General features: G+C 34.6%; 1 protein-coding gene across 2 annotated transcripts; it reads right to left on the reverse strand.

Moving 5' to 3' along the window:
• Positions 1-1771: 1771 nt before the first annotated feature.
• Positions 1772-12455, reverse strand: LOC104113068 (beta-galactosidase 10). Of its 2 annotated transcripts, none has more exons than XM_070197392.1 (19): positions 12002-12455; positions 11599-11694; positions 11385-11497; positions 11085-11151; positions 10877-10973; positions 10289-10428; positions 9682-9770; positions 9268-9373; positions 9034-9121; positions 8789-8907; positions 7990-8154; positions 7274-7482; positions 6652-6761; positions 6374-6483; positions 5567-5674; positions 3560-3670; positions 3239-3450; positions 2442-2778; positions 1772-2255 (listed from the first exon to the last, which is right to left on the reverse strand). In XM_070197392.1, the coding sequence occupies exons 1-19, from the start codon at positions 12221-12223 to the stop codon at positions 2145-2147; spliced, it is 2610 nt and encodes an 869-aa protein (XP_070053493.1). In that variant the 5' UTR covers positions 12224-12455; the 3' UTR covers positions 1772-2144. The 2 variants fall into 2 exon arrangements, with proteins under 2 accessions (XP_070053493.1, XP_009621448.1); XM_009623153.4 differs by having other exon boundaries at positions 10289-10432; positions 10881-10973; positions 12002-12454.
• Between the last annotated feature and the right edge of the window lie 3213 nt (positions 12456-15668).

Below are 15668 nucleotides of genomic sequence, written 5' to 3' on the forward strand. Positions count from 1 at the left end.
CTAGTTATGTTTAGACCATATCAGCATTAAGAGGGCCTTCGAGGGATGCCACGTGTCATCAGTATGGCATCAACAAAAGGCATATTCGAGGTCAAAGTGATCTAACAAGAGATGGAGGGCTAGGTCGAGGAGTCGATAGAGATCAAGGCCGAGCACTCTCCTTAAACAGAGTAATAACGACTAGTTTTAGGATAAGATTTTAAAGAGAATATTCTTGTGAATATTTTCTGTATTTGTACTATTATGGTTTTGTGGCACATGCCCCCTTATAAATAGAAAGAGACAAAGTTATATGAGACATTGAACACTCACTTGTAAAAAACGACATTGACATTCTCTGAAGATTCTCGCTTTATTATACACGTACAAAATATACCTTTTTCTCGAGATCCTTGCCTAATTTTTCTCCCACGATCCAAGGAGAATCCGAATATTCAAGGGCTAATCAATTATTCATCATTGTCAGAAAGAATACCAAAGCATCTCACCCTTTTCGGGTGACTCGCATGCTTTTATTTACTTAAATGTCATTCGTTGCTATTTATTAATATTTAATGCTACCTCCATTTATGGATCATTGAATACAACAGTGTTGCCATCATTCATTTCTACTTTAATATTACCCGTATCATCTTGCTATAAAATCGGTTAATATATCTTTTGGATATTAATATTGGCTAAGATCAACTCTATTTCATTAGATAATCTAATTGTTTAAACCTAGATCTAAAATTTGAGTCAAACAATAATAACTATGTTCTTCGACTTTCTTTTGCACATTATCTTCTCGTTTTCATGCTTTTACTTCAAAATATTGTAAACGTACTTTGCTTTTGGGAAATTTCTATTTAAGGTAAAACTTTAAAGAAGAAAATTTTAAAAATTTCCTAATGCATTGTGTGCTACAATTGCAGCTCACTTATTTGTAATGTCCAACACAATAATATAGCACATGATGAAGTCCTTGTGAGAACAATACGTGACTTTCTTAGATTGACTTCAAAATCATTATTTCGATATGGAGAAAACCCAAAAAGATCACAATTTGAAAATCATGCTAGAGATACCGAAAGTTACTAGATTTGAGTTGTTGAATTATTTAGGTGATGTTTGTTTCAGTTTTTGCAAACCTTGAGATAGAAAAAACTTAATTTTATTTTTTACAAAAAAAAATTTGTTTGATGGATTTTTTATTTATTTTTTTATCCGCAAAGAAAACGTAATTTTTAAGGAAATTTAAAAGTTTCCAAATTCAGTTTTACGAAAGCTCAATTTTGAAACTAGAGATTTATAAGATTAGCAAACATGGATTTAACTCAACCAAAAACTAACATTAATACCATGTTAAGAAAAATGAACACTAGTCCAACTCAACACCGAACGTGAGCTGATGAAGTGAAGATTGTGTAAAATTATAACACATACCATCAACCTTAATGGGATACTAACCACTTTAGCTACAGACTTATCTAAGTAATTAAGGCGTCATAAGATAATTTAAATACTGTCTTGAGGTATGTAAACGTTATGATATAATAGCGCAGTGAGCAATTTCAGTGTTTAAAATATCGTCTGGTCTAATATGATTGCCTATCCAAGCGTTAATTTGACAACTTTTTTTCACGACATTGTAGAAAATTATTGTGTGTTATTTAAATCCAAACTTTCGATTTTCAAAGACACCTACTGCACCTAGTAAATTTCTTTCATGCAAAGATTTTAATACAAATTCGGGAGCGTCGTAATAGGGAGAAACACGTGCAATGTTCCATTTAAAAAGTAAATCTTAGAAGGAAAATTGACTAATACTGGGATCAACAGTTCCCTTAAAGAAAACACATAATTTGTTCTCACAGCTGGTTTTTGCACAATTTTCAATCTCATAAATAAATCTTGCATGCTGACTGAATAAAGATGAATATTTGTTTTCAAATATGACTACCCTATACTGTCTTCATCTTCAGAGAAAATAGAGGGATTGGTGGTGCTAATTAACGAGACATCAGTAACCATATCTTCAACTCTAAATCATAGACAAAAGAAGGAATAGCAGATTTTTCTACTATGTAAGAAAGGTTTAAGGACGAGCATTTTCGTGGCAAAAAAATGGATTATAATATGCCTTTCATGTTGGGCAATGGTGCTCAGCTGCAATTTACTTCAACGGCAAGTTTCTTTACTGTACTTGGACACAATTGCATGTTAAAGTTCCCACTGGACATTTCTAATGCACATTCATTTTGGTTCAGGCAAACCTGTAAAACATAAATAACTAAATGAGTTGTCACATGCTAGTTCAAGATAAGAGCTCAGAAATCGCTCGTCAACTTAAGCTATCACTTATGTTACTTTCTGGTATAGTTTATTGTTCAAAGCCTTTGTTCCTTTTGTTCAACCTAGAAAAGTAATGATTCGCGTAAAGGGGCTTATCAGATATTTACCTTTTCGACCAGTGCTGCAGAATTTGGATCATGGCAGTCTCCTTGCATGTAGGAGCCACATGTGCCAGTAGGATTTCCAAAACTGGCAAATTTGACAGCAGAAATGTGAGTATTTGTGGGACACTTCAACCTTAGAGTTGCCCTGTTTTCATCATTCTTAATTTCACTTCCTTGCAGATATTCAACATCAAAGGATGGGTGGTCCTCTGAAAGATGACCACAAGCTCCAGAGACCTTTCGCCTTGAGAATCTAATTTGAGAAGGATCTCCACCAGTCTCCTCAAAGATCACCAAGATATTTCCTGATGGCTTGAACCAAGATCGTGGCACATGATACCTAATTAACAAACGAAATCTGAGAATTTCTACTTAGAAAACATGGATGTACTTAAAAAGAGCAAAAAACCAACTAACATTAAGGCATGCAAATTGATGATTTACTACTTCGAACACTACTGGTTCTATCCAGAGGCGGATCTAGGATATAGGTTCCTGCAACGACCTCGAGGAAATTTTCAATAGTAACTGGGTTCACATTCAAACTTATAGATATTTAGTAAATTTTTCGAACACATTTACACTGTTTGGACAAAATCTACTGGGTGAACCCGTAGGTCAGGAGGTGGATCCGCCCCTGGTTCTATCGACAGCTGGAAACAAAGAAGTGCTCTTTTAGCAACTAAATAGGAGTTTTAAACTTTTTAGGAATTCATGCAAAAAGCATTATGGACAGAGTTCGAGATAATTAAAGTAGCACTCATGCTACTCATACTGTTCAGGCATGCATCTGGTCTTACCATCTCTGTGTAGGTTCTCCACAGCCAGTGTCACATTTATCAGGGTTAAATTTGCCTCTGTAGTCACATTGAGTAATACACTTCTCAAGTTTAGAACTTTTCCTCGGCCAATATCTGCCAATTTCTTGTCCATTCAACCAAGCCAGTCCTTTTCCCATATGAATCATATCAAGTGCAACAGGTTCGTCACCAGGAGGTGCATCTACTACTGCCTGGAATATAGCAGAAAAGTACCAGCTGTGATGAGAAAGTTGGAAGGGGTACAACAACTTCAGAAACAACTAGATATAGGTTCAATGTAACACATTATTTCCTTCTTACCTTATACCATGTGAGGGGCTTTTGCTTTGGTGGCTCTGAAGTCAGAGCCCAGATTTTATTGTTCAAGCCACCTGACTCGTGTATCCTCAAATATTCTCCGTGCAATCCAACCTAGAAGTATATTATAACTGTTTAAATGAGCAATCAAGGTTCCCAATATTCCAAACAAAATATAGTAGTGAATGAAGTTGGTTTCGCGGTACTGAGCTGCACATGAGCAACACCAAGATATATTAAATGTGAATCACAATACGGAGAGAAAGTTTGAGTTGAGGCAATGAAACACCACATGGATCATGGACTGATAAGTAGTTGAGATACTTCAAGAGAAGATCTCTAGATAAGAATAATTATTGATAAGACATAAACAAAACTTGATATCAAGCCTTTTTTTTTGTACTAACTTGATATCAAACCATTCCAGACCCAATTGAGCTTGTCCAATTGATACTCAGTATAACTGCATTACACAAGAGATATATTCCATCTTTCCCAATTTTTCATCACCTGCTTCTCATTTTACTTCAATATTTGTTGGGCTCTTTTCTCTTGATGGCAAAAGTCTTTCTTTCTTCATGTATTCAAATTATATGGCATAATACAAAGTCATATTACTTTTTCCCAGGTGATCTTTATTAACAGATGAGCCCTTGTTTTACAGCTCCAACACAGTAATCTACTGAAAAGAAAATTTCCCTTAATTTACGCAGTAATCAAACAGGGTCAACTAAGGTCCTGTAAAGGGACTTCTGGATTTGTTATTTATTATGAGAAATACTTGATAAGTAGTAATCAGGAATGAATGTGTTTTATTTCAAAATCGCCATATCCTTCAATTAAGGCTATAAATCCATAGGTCCGTGTAAAACTTAGCTACCATATCGTTTTTCATTTATTAGTATAGTGAATTCCCCGGGACACTATTGAGTTGGTTGATTTGCAAGTTTTAGAATGAAGACATAATTGTTAACTAGATATCGGACAAACACAAAAACAATCAAAGAATCATCACTAAGACTAACAACACATGGGCCTTGTACAAATTAGAAGAAATCACACGCTTAAGGCCAAAGGCGGAGCTAGGATTTCAACTTTATGGGTTCTAAATTTTAAAACGACTTCAAGTGGGGTTCTAAATTCAATATTTGTATATATTTAATTAACTATTTAACGCAAAATTTACTGTTTGAGCAAAAGTTACTGGGTTCGGCCGAACCCGAATAGGGGCTTCTATCTCCGCCCCTGCTTAAGGCCCCTATAACTGAAGGCTCACATAGTCGCACTGTGGAACTGACCTATTAGCCATTTGAGTAGAAAGGAAACAAATGGTTCCTCTATACAGACAATGTGGGACAACCTCTCCAGAATTATTGCAAAACCAATGGACTTCTGGCTTCTAGTCTAGCCATATATCAGGTCTCATCTCACTCAAAAACCTACCCTAAATTGTTGACAGGTAAGACCTAAGCATCATGAAAAAATATTTCTACATATGTATCCATTATGGGATAAGGCTACATTAGTACAATGTCCTACAAGCAAAGCTTTGACGTTCTCATCAGGCTCCATTACCAATAGAAGAGTCTAAGGTATGAGAAGATGGTGTTAGCTCCATATATGACCATATTTGTTTGTTGAGGAATGAGGTATTATAGTTGTAGAAAACTTCTTTGCTTACATTTTTCATTTGATTCTTTTGTGCAGTGTTGCTGCCTTTAGGTTCATGCTATTAATACACAAAAGGAATACTATTAACGTGTCCTTTCTGCCAAATGCATCGCATGATCCTCATCCCACCCTCTCAAAAGACAAAACAGGTAATAGAACAAGCTCCCATTTTGACAATGTCAATGCCCTGCCATGATTAATAGTGGCTTTCCCAAATACTGGAAGAGGGTGCATAATATTTTCAACTCTGTGCAGACCTTAAAAGGAGGAATACATGCTTCCTAGATTGACAATGATGGAAGCTGGAGTGCAAATTTAACTGAAGGGAAAAGGCAATACCTTATAGGTCCAAGTACTCGCAGACAAGTCCACAATCCCACTCTTGAACCCTTCAACTTTGACACTTGTTGGACCAGCTCCAATCCATTCATAAAAAGATCCAGCAGTCTTCAAAGAAAAAACCAAGTTACTAGGATTCCTAGACTAAGGAAAAACATTTAGAATAAATAAGAGTTATGCAATATTTGAAGTGTATTGGTCTCTTTCAACATCCCAATAACTGCAGCAAGAGTACTATGTGAGCGTTTGCAGAGTTCCAAAATGCACAAGTTATCATAACTCTTTTTTTGCAGAGAATTGCTGAACATTATCCATCATTATAGATAAAAAAAATTCTTTCACAGTCTTTTATTTGAAAGAGTAAGGATGGTTCATTTTCACTCCTCACCAAAGAAAATGCTGGAATTGTCTGATCTTGGCATAATGAATTCATGTTATGAATCATAACCCTAAGAATTGAAGCTATTATAACCATATATTCCTTGGAAATTGATTAAAATGAAAAAAATAAGAAAACATGCAAGCAAGACATTCAAATGGAGGCAATAAGTTGGCATTGCATCATAATTTTATTGAAAGACTCTGCTAGGAAGCTCATGTATAACATAGATGTAAGAAACTGATGGCCAAAAATAATCTATTTGATCTTTTTTTTTTTTTTTTTACAAAAGCTGGAAAAATTGGAAAACCTAAAAATTACACTTGTTCAATAAAATGATCACTCCCAATTATAATGCAACTTGGGCTCCCAGGGGATGCATCCAGTCACCACATTATGCAAAGATGAATATAGTTGTAGCCACTTACTTGTAGGCCCACAGTCATGCTTAACAAGGCAATGTCATTCTTCCCTGCCTTGAGAACAATAGGAGTTCCAAACTTGAAGTGTGGCACTGTGCCATTTCCAGATGCACTGGCTAAAGAGCAATACGCACAAATGAACAAAATTGCTTAAGGTTCATGTGCACTTTATACAAAAAGGAATATATTATTTCTAGGCAAAAGAAATTTATATACAAAGGGGTTTCCTTTTTTTCTTTTGGTGTAATTTCCCTAACGTGCAAGTAGGCATATAGCATACAGACCTTGAAGAACATGATTGATGAAGACATGCATAGCATGACCCTTTGATTCAACAAAAAGCATTGCACTGCTTCTGTTTTGTAGGAACTCCTCCTCATCATTAACAAATATACTGCCAATAATAAAGAAAAAAAATAATGAGTGTATGTTTATAGAAACGTTTTCAAAATGCAATGTTACAATTTCTCAACTTTTGTCAGATAGAAAGCAAACAAGCTTTTTTCTCCTCCCATGAAAGTTCCTTACCACCTTCTATCCCATTAGTGTTAAGAAAACTGAATGCACCCAATGCTTACCCAAAATTGGCAGACCAATAAGTGACTTCTTAAACTAGTTCGAGGATAAATATTCCAAAATACATAAATAATTGGTTAATCACTCAGCAAAAGGTTAACAAAAATAGTATGTTTCGGACATTCAGTTAAATTTCTTTCCTTCAAGAATTTATGACATGATAGATTGAGCAATTATTATTGATTTCATGTTTCGGAAACCAAAGAGAGGGAGGAAAATGGCATCCATCCACGCATATAGCTGTAGTACATCCATGTAGACGAAGTATTTTCATATTGGTTAAATGCATGTGTTTAGGTAAAATGTTATCAACCTCAGAGTGAGACCAACCTTGTTGTGTACCAGAGGTAGTCCGTAGTGTCTTTTGTGGTGTTAATGTGATCTACAAAACCGTTTTTAGTGAAATCAGTAACTCCCCATACTCCAGCTGTTTCCTTGAAGACTTCCCACTGAAGAGCTTTGATGTCTCTCTTTGGTGATCTTACAGTGGGATGCAAATCTAGGGGTTCCATGTTGACTATAGAGGTTTGACATCCGACCTGCAAACAGGAGGAATTGCACAAGGTATGATTGTATTATGAACAAGTAAATACATTCTGAAATGTGATTTATCTTAAAACTAATATATAATAACTTTGAATTTTCATCTGGATTCACTGGGTTATAACATCTTATTAGAAAAGCCTTTATATTCATTTGTTTTATTTTGACCCAGCACAATTATTTAAATGTGGAATGTGTTCCCTTTCATGAACAATATAACCTTGATAGCAAAGGTCTCTTCTTCCAGAAGTAATTCACCAGCAAGTTTTTTCTTTTGCAGCGACTGTAGAAGAGGCCTTAGAACCACTATGAAATGACCTCTCCTCCAAGGTCATTTATCTATTCTTTAGTTCCATGCCAATAGCTTGTTAAAGGTGTGTTGACAATTGAAGCTTTGTTACATTAACTACGAAGCTAAAATAATGACTTTTTCAATATTTCAGAGACAAATAATTATAATCATTACCTTTTTTAGCTGATATTTGTTAAAACAGACACTATACCTTTGCTGTGTTGAATACTACATTTTTGCAGTCCGGCAAAATGCTAACAGACCATGCTGGCAGTTGGTATGATATATTCCGGAACTGTACCACCTTGTCATCTTTATCATCCATATTGGAAAGAAAGGCAGCACAAGCTCCTGAAGCATCTTCATAAACATCAGCCTGAAGAACCAATGAACAAAAGAACAGATTCAGATAGAGTGCAAAATACTTAGTCTTATCATAGAAAAAACAATTAGAACCCGCTGCCACTAGTATCATGGTCCTTAGTTCAAAACACAAGCTTATGGAAGAGGATAAAGAAGAAGAGGACATAGTCTAGTCAGCTAAGTCGGAGGAAAAGGCATTCCAAATCAATATGGGAATGAAAATGCTAGTTTAGGTTCAGATGGTTTGGCCGCCTATTCAAATCCAGAACAATAGGTGTACCATATTTTATTTTGGAATACTTCATTAAAAAAAGAGCATCTATTAAGTCCCTGAAGCATTTTGGAGCCAGAATTTTTAAGTGGTTTTCTGTCACTTAGAATCTGATGAACATAGTTCAGCAGTATTATTAGAAGCTATAAGCCCAGAATTTAGGGCGTGAAGCATGTATGAAGACTTTATGAAGTAACAATTCCACCAATTCTTGTAGCTTGTAGAAGGCAGTGTGCATTAACTTCAGGTTCTACTTATAGAAAAATATATGCAGAACAGAAATAGAATTAAATGAAGGAGCAAATGAAAATAAAACTCGGAACTACTCAATACTCTGAAGCTTGAGGAGTACCATCAGAAATGGAAGAGAAGTTACCTCTTGTAGAGAACCTAGTGAAAGAAGAGTCGGATCATTGTTCAGCAGAGCATGCTCACACAACTTTATGACTTTATGAAGTTCTTTAAGGTGACCCCATTTTGGAAATCTTGCTAGACCTGGAAGCCATATTACACAAGATTGGTACTATGTTTCAATTAAACATGTTAGAACTTGTGTTTACAAAGCTATTTATTTAATATAGACAAATTTATTCCTTTAGCAACAGAGAGAGGTAGGATGACCATATTCGTCAATTGGTGCATCATAGTCGTAGCTTGTGGTAATGAAAGGGCCACCTGCCGTCCGGCCAAAGTTTGTCCCACCATGGTACTATGAATAAAATAACTTATTGTGAAAATGCATGATATGGAAAATCCCTCAACAAAATGTTGTAGCCAATTGTATAAGCTATATCAAACTAAAGAAGAACTGATTTACTTAAAAGCTAATATCGGGTTACAAAATAGTAAGAATACCATGTAATAATTCATCACACTTCCTCCTTTTTGGAAAAAACGAGCAACAGAATAAGCAACATCTTCTGGAGGCCTGTGAGGATCTCTGGCCCCAAATGTTTTGAACCTGAAAATTTTATGTTCAGTTTGATATTACACCTTCAGAATTGACTACACTTCATCACTGCCTCTCTAATAGGCCAGAATTCACCACAACATGTCTTTTTCTACTCATAAATTGAAAATTTGAAATGCACATCTTTTGAATGGAATGAAAGAGACGGTAATCTCAAAAAAGAAGAGTTGAGGAAAGATTTCATGCCACAATACTGTCAAATGTAACTATACATTCTACTAAAGAAATGAAATAAATGCATGAGTATGGAAGTTAGCTTTTATACACAAAACAGAGAAATAGAGAACGTGAACTCATACCATCCTGGCCAGTTTTCTGTCCAAATTTTGGGCTTGTTTGGAGAGATTGGTTTAAATTGGTCACAGTAAAATGAATTGCATGTGTCAATCTGCAAAGGATAAATAAGTATTGACAAGCTGATTTGAACCGAAATTCCCAAGAAACATGCTAGGAAATCAAATTTACTTATGGCTAAGCTGCTTAAATAATAACGATTCAGGCTTACCCAAAGGTAGGAGAGCAAGTGTTTAATTGATAGACAAACTTAAACCCATAAAGTTATCTTATTTGATACATCTACTTTTACTGCCTCCAAGCCCTCCGACAACAGCTTTGTTTTCTTGGAGTGTGTGGATGGATAAAACCAGAATCAAAGAAACCGTAATTTCACAGAAGATTACAAGAGTACACCAACCAAAGTGATTTGACAAGAAAAACTATTCACCCTGTCAATTATAAAGCATTCATCTAGACACTTTGAATCTACAATTAGCTGGATAAAAGCTTCACTGGACTTTGTTACACAGATGCATATGGACTTGGAGCATCAAACTTATTCGGTAAACCTGACATCTTAGCTGAGAAGAGTAAAAAGGACCATTTCAGAGCATGGAAACAAGTGCTCACCACAGGATCAGGAGCATCATACTGCTGGCACATTATCCAAGGTACACCAGTATCTTGAGAAAGAGCCATTCTAGCAGCCCAAAAGGCATACCTTTTCCCTCCTTCTCCATATGCTGTTTCGTAGTTGCCATACTCATTTTCTACCTGCAACAAAAGATTCTGAGCTGGTCAACGAGATGCAGTGACAAAAGGAAGGTCAACAAGCATAATCTCATCAAAAAGCCCAAAGCTAGTTGCAAAAGATTAGTCCTGCAATTGCATACCTTTTCTGAAGGTTCTACTAGCAAGTTAGTACAAGATAAGTACAAGGCTCAATGGATAAGTGGATCTGCAGTTCGCATATCTTTATTATGTTTCCAAATAATTCTCTGAAGGAATATCAGAGAAATAAATTGATATAGAAGTTGGGTAAAATCATTTTGGAAGCAAAGCAGATTAGAAGATGAACCAACAAATTATTTTGATGATTCTAGAAGAAACAAAGCTACATATTCAAATACAAGGATCAAAACTTAAATTAGGATGTAGCTAGAAGCAAAACTGAAGATGAAAAAGGTTTTTGCCCAAGGTGACTTTCAGACTTCTAACTTGCCTGTGCCAAGATGATAGGACCTCCTTGAGATGCAAAAAGCCTCTCTTGCTTCATTAAGTTCACAATATATGTCATGAATTTCTGCATGTAATGCTGAAATACCAAGCAGCAGATTGGTCAAAAGGAATCCTTCTACGAAAATAATTCAAAATTGGTTTAACAGCTAGAGTCGACATTCATGAGATGGTTTTGTTATAGGCTAACCTTGAAAGGTTCGCTATCAGTTCGAAAGGTGGTACCAGGAACATAATGCAGCCACACAGGAAGTCCACTGCATGATTTAATGATCTGTTAGGATTTCTTCCGAGCACTTTAATACTTCACGGAGATGTAATTAAACCATGCAAACAAGGCATCCAAAATTTCACAAAAATATGGTATACATTGTCAAGAAAGTCCCCTATTTACTTTCTCCCATGAAGCTCTGCACAGGAGGTGCTTGGTACCAAAATAAATATAAATTTAGTGCTACATGAATGTGTCAAAACATGAACGGGAATATACCCATAGTTCCATTCTGCTGCAACAAATGGTCCAATCCGAAGAATCATATGCATTCCAGCCTGCTGAACGATCTTGCAAAATTTGACTAGATCATACCTTCCTCCAAAGTAATACTAAAATTTTCTTGCAAGAAAGAATAAATATCAGTTCTATCCCCTCTCAAAATAACTTCAGATTTTGATAAACCATCAATTTTTAACTGAATCTGTATTACATTGTCCGGAGAAAGTTCATGACCATTCCAAAAAACATATGTTTCTATAACATCCACCCCTCCTTCTTTTGCCAATTGAACCAGACCAGGCCACATCTGTTAAATTTGCGATAGAGCATAGAAAATCAGAACCATGGGAATAACTACTTTGCATTAACTAGACAAATAACTATTAGAAGAATTTATGTTATATACATCATCAGTGTAATTTAACACATTATAGCAGGTTACTTACCAATCAATGTTATTAAACAGAGTTACCTGCAATTACTCACTGACTTGATTGCATAAATATTATTTATGCCCGGTGCATATAACTTAAAACTCTTATGCATAGAAAAAGAGCACAAAATACTTCACTAATACTATGCTAGTGAAATAGTATAGTTATAGTGGGACTCACAGCAGGTACACTGCGAGGGTAGTGAATGGAAGCAGAGATGAGCAACTTCCTCTGGCCATTAATGATCAATGAGCGTCGATCGTAAGTTACAATATTACCATTAATAGTAATATTAGCAGCATTTACAGCTGCTAACGACAATGACATTGCTGTTATACATATTGCCGTCGACACGAGGAAAACGAACAGGAAGTTAGATGAGAAATGACTCATCGTCTTCATTACTCCGGCGTCTATAGGCCACTGCCGGAAATCTAGCTGAGCTACTAGCTAGTGCTATCAGTATTCAGCAACCGGAGAGGCTTGGCATTTACGAGTAATTTACCGGTGTCCGTACACCGGAGCAATCGCCGGAATAAAGAAAATGGAAGATGCGGCTGAAAGAAGCAGAAATCAGGTTTAAATAGGCGTGCGCAAGTATGTTTGAATAGATTTTGTGGAACTGTGCATTTAACTTTCCCAACTGCAACATTAGGATATTTTTTTTAAATAGTGCGCACAACCTCATGTGCGTAGTGTACAGCATCCTTTGTAATTGTTTAATACTAGCGTCATAAACAACATTAACCGTCATTTCGGCCAAATCTGGTAAACGAAGTTCTTACTGCTTACAATTCTTGCTGTCCTAAAAAGTACCACTACTAACTACTCTCGTTTAAAGGCTGTCTAATAAAAGACTATCTTGAATTTGTAACATGTGATTAAGGTCTTTATTGGTAACTATTCCCTACATCTCATTTATAAGTCACTCTTATTAGTTTTTTTAACTCACTCTAATGATATATTTTTATAGCTATAAACATTCATAATATATCTCAGATTACACGTTTCAAGCAAAATTTTATTTTCCTTAAACTTCATGCCAACTCAAACATATGCATAAAAATATTTGCCTCCAGGAGAAATCCTAGAATTCCGTCTGTTTTCTGGGTTTGAAAAAGTGTGAATTTTCAAGAACGAGAATCATATGATATGTTGGGAATCTCTTATGATAATCATTCACGCTTGAAACGTATCTTAATATGCTTGAAAGTTGGATAGGATGGCCCTTACGTAAGGATTATATTGCCCTTATTTTTTATGAAATACAAGATTGAAATGGAAGAAATAACTAAGTATAATAGCAGAAAGTAAAATCGCTACAAACTTGTCTATATATTCTTTTATGTTCTTTTTATCCACTTCCTCTTCTTGGCATTTCATGAATATCACGTGTATATAGAGTTATAATACAGGTTATCAAACTTTATCTATTGTAGTTCATTAAAAAAAATTGTATAATGTCGCACTCATAATTTACAGAGTTAAATTAATCAAATATTAGATACTCCAAAAATTAACTTATGAGGTAAGAATTATCTAAATATAAAAAGATCATAACTCATACAAGTGCGTAAAGAACAATTCTTAAATTGCACTATTACTTAAAGCTGCATTTTTTAAAAACTTCGAGCATTACAATTTAAAAACAATGACCAAGAAATGAAAAGTTTCATATCCATGTTCATAATTTCAAGTTCAAAAATAGTTTTATATTTTTAAAGGAAAATCTAACCACAACAGTTTTAACAAGACATTAGATGCACCATTTCTACACCGGATCTACAATTTGAAAAAGGTAACTAATACTCTTATACTCGTACAAGGTGTAAAAAATATCGTACTCCCTCCATTTCTTTTTCAAATGATATTGCTTAACTTTGTTCGAATTTTAAAAAGATATAAGGAATTGTGACACACAAATTAAATATACAACATACAAAAAAATGCAATTTGTAGTTCTAAACATATCAGATCGTTTTTATAAGAGAGTATAAGGATAAAATTGAAATGTTGTTAAGATATAAAAGAACAATAAGGCTCAAAATATAAAAGATATTTACGTGTTGTTGGAATGGACTAAAAGAAAGAATGTCATGTCATAGTGAAACTGGTTGGATACTCCGTCTGATCCAAAATAAATGTCGTTTTAGCGTTCAAAATAAGTATCCCAAGAAAATCAAGAAGATATAACAATGAGTGTGTCAAATCCTTAAAGGGTGAGTGTTCTTTATTTTGGACCGAAATGAATAATATTTTAAAAGAGTAATCAAACGGAATAACTAGACACGAGTTACAATTCTTGAAGATACATATTAGCAGTGTTTTAAAAGGTGAGGGTGTGAAGACGGACGTTTTACTTAATATGGGGCGAGGTAAAAGTCTCGAGACACAGGGTATAAGCCCCACAAATCTCTAATTTTTTAATTTATGAATTAATAATATATCATTATAACACAATAAAAATATAAACGATACATTATAAGTTCAAGAAAATTAAAAAGAATTAAAGAAACTCATATAAAATAAAATATTTTGTATGTTTTAGAAGTATAAATAATATAATATTGTTAAAGTTACTATAAAATATAAATTAACTACAACCTCTTTACTTTCAAACAATTAAATTATAATTTCTTGAAAAATATTGTCAAACTGAATATTTTACCTCTTTAAAAGTAAATACTCAATAAATTTTATCAACGCTGTACTTTAAAATATTACTCCTTCATGAGTAAATATAAAATAATTTTTAAATAGTAAAATAAGAAATTTACTTTGATAATTTTGAGAGACATAGAACTAAGACGCGGAAATCTATCAAGTAAAGATATAAATTTTGGTTATCTATTTTTAGAAGAAATATTCAAATGATAATCACCTTCATGATGTTCTCAATTAGTAAATATGTAGTACTATAGTTCGTTATTTGAGTTATTCACAATTTTTATATTCATATAGATAAAAAGAACTTTAATCATTCATTTGTTAAAAAAAATTGAGAGTCAACCATGCAAATTAGTGAATTCAACACATGATTTGCATATGAATTATCGGGCGAGTCTCGATCGTTGAGTGTTAGGCGTATTTAGGACGCACAGTCGGGCGTTTGGGGGCGTAAGCCTCACAGAACTAAGCCTCACACATGAGTCTCAAGGCATTTTGATAGTGCCCCGTCCCAGGGCAAGCGCCGAGGCGAGTCCCAAAAAAACCTTTTAAAACAGCGCATATTAGAAGCCAATTTTCAACTCGGAGTACATGCAACGCATTAAAACTATAATCCATGCAACGTTCTATTTATTAGAGTAAGGATAAAATTGAATAAGAAAATTATTTTAAAAAAAAACAGAACTATTTATAGTAATGTAAATGAAGCTTAGAAATATTTGTTTCTGCCAAAGAGACAATAAATCCTAGGATTAAGGATAAAGGTAGGTAGACGCTGCCAAAGTTGGAATAACAAAAGAGCGTGGATGATTAAATGAGATAACGTGTTGAAGTCAGCATGTTGTTCGGTTGGCGGGAAAGAAGCAGTGCCCGCTAAAATCTAAATTGCTGAAAGAGGCCTGCAATTATCAGAATTGTCCAAATTCTCATTACACTTCTGATCATTTTTACTAGTTTCAACGTCCAATTTTAGACTGGATACCACATGATACTGAAACTATTTAAGATTTGCGTTGGGAAATGAGATTGTTTCACAGCTAAGCCTGATCTGGTTTTTTACTACCTACAAAACACCATGGGCAATGAATGGTTCTGTGTACCACCATTATGTGACACTTCAACTCCCTGTCTTTTTCTGTTTACCTTTAGCCACCTGTTACTATATCTCGTTTTCATCGAA

This window comes from Nicotiana tomentosiformis, chromosome 3, assembly GCF_000390325.3.
Source record: "Nicotiana tomentosiformis chromosome 3, ASM39032v3, whole genome shotgun sequence".
Lineage (NCBI taxonomy): Eukaryota > Viridiplantae > Streptophyta > Magnoliopsida > Solanales > Solanaceae > Nicotiana > Nicotiana tomentosiformis.

What these genes read in the sequence shown, in the direction of transcription:
- LOC104113068 (XM_070197392.1), bottom strand. Translation starts at nt 12,223, where the DNA reads ATGAAGACGATGAGTCATTTCTCATCTAACTTCCTGTTCGTTTTCCTC. An exon ending in ATGATGCTCCTGATCCTGTG is followed by an intron (nt 9,771 to 10,288) that starts GTGAGCACTTGT and finishes TATCCTTTGCAG; the next exon opens with ATTGACACATGCAATTCATT. An exon ending in ACAGAAAACTGGCCAGGATG is followed by an intron (nt 9,374 to 9,681) that starts GTATGAGTTCAC and finishes TAAAATTTTCAG; the next exon opens with GTTCAAAACATTTGGGGCCA.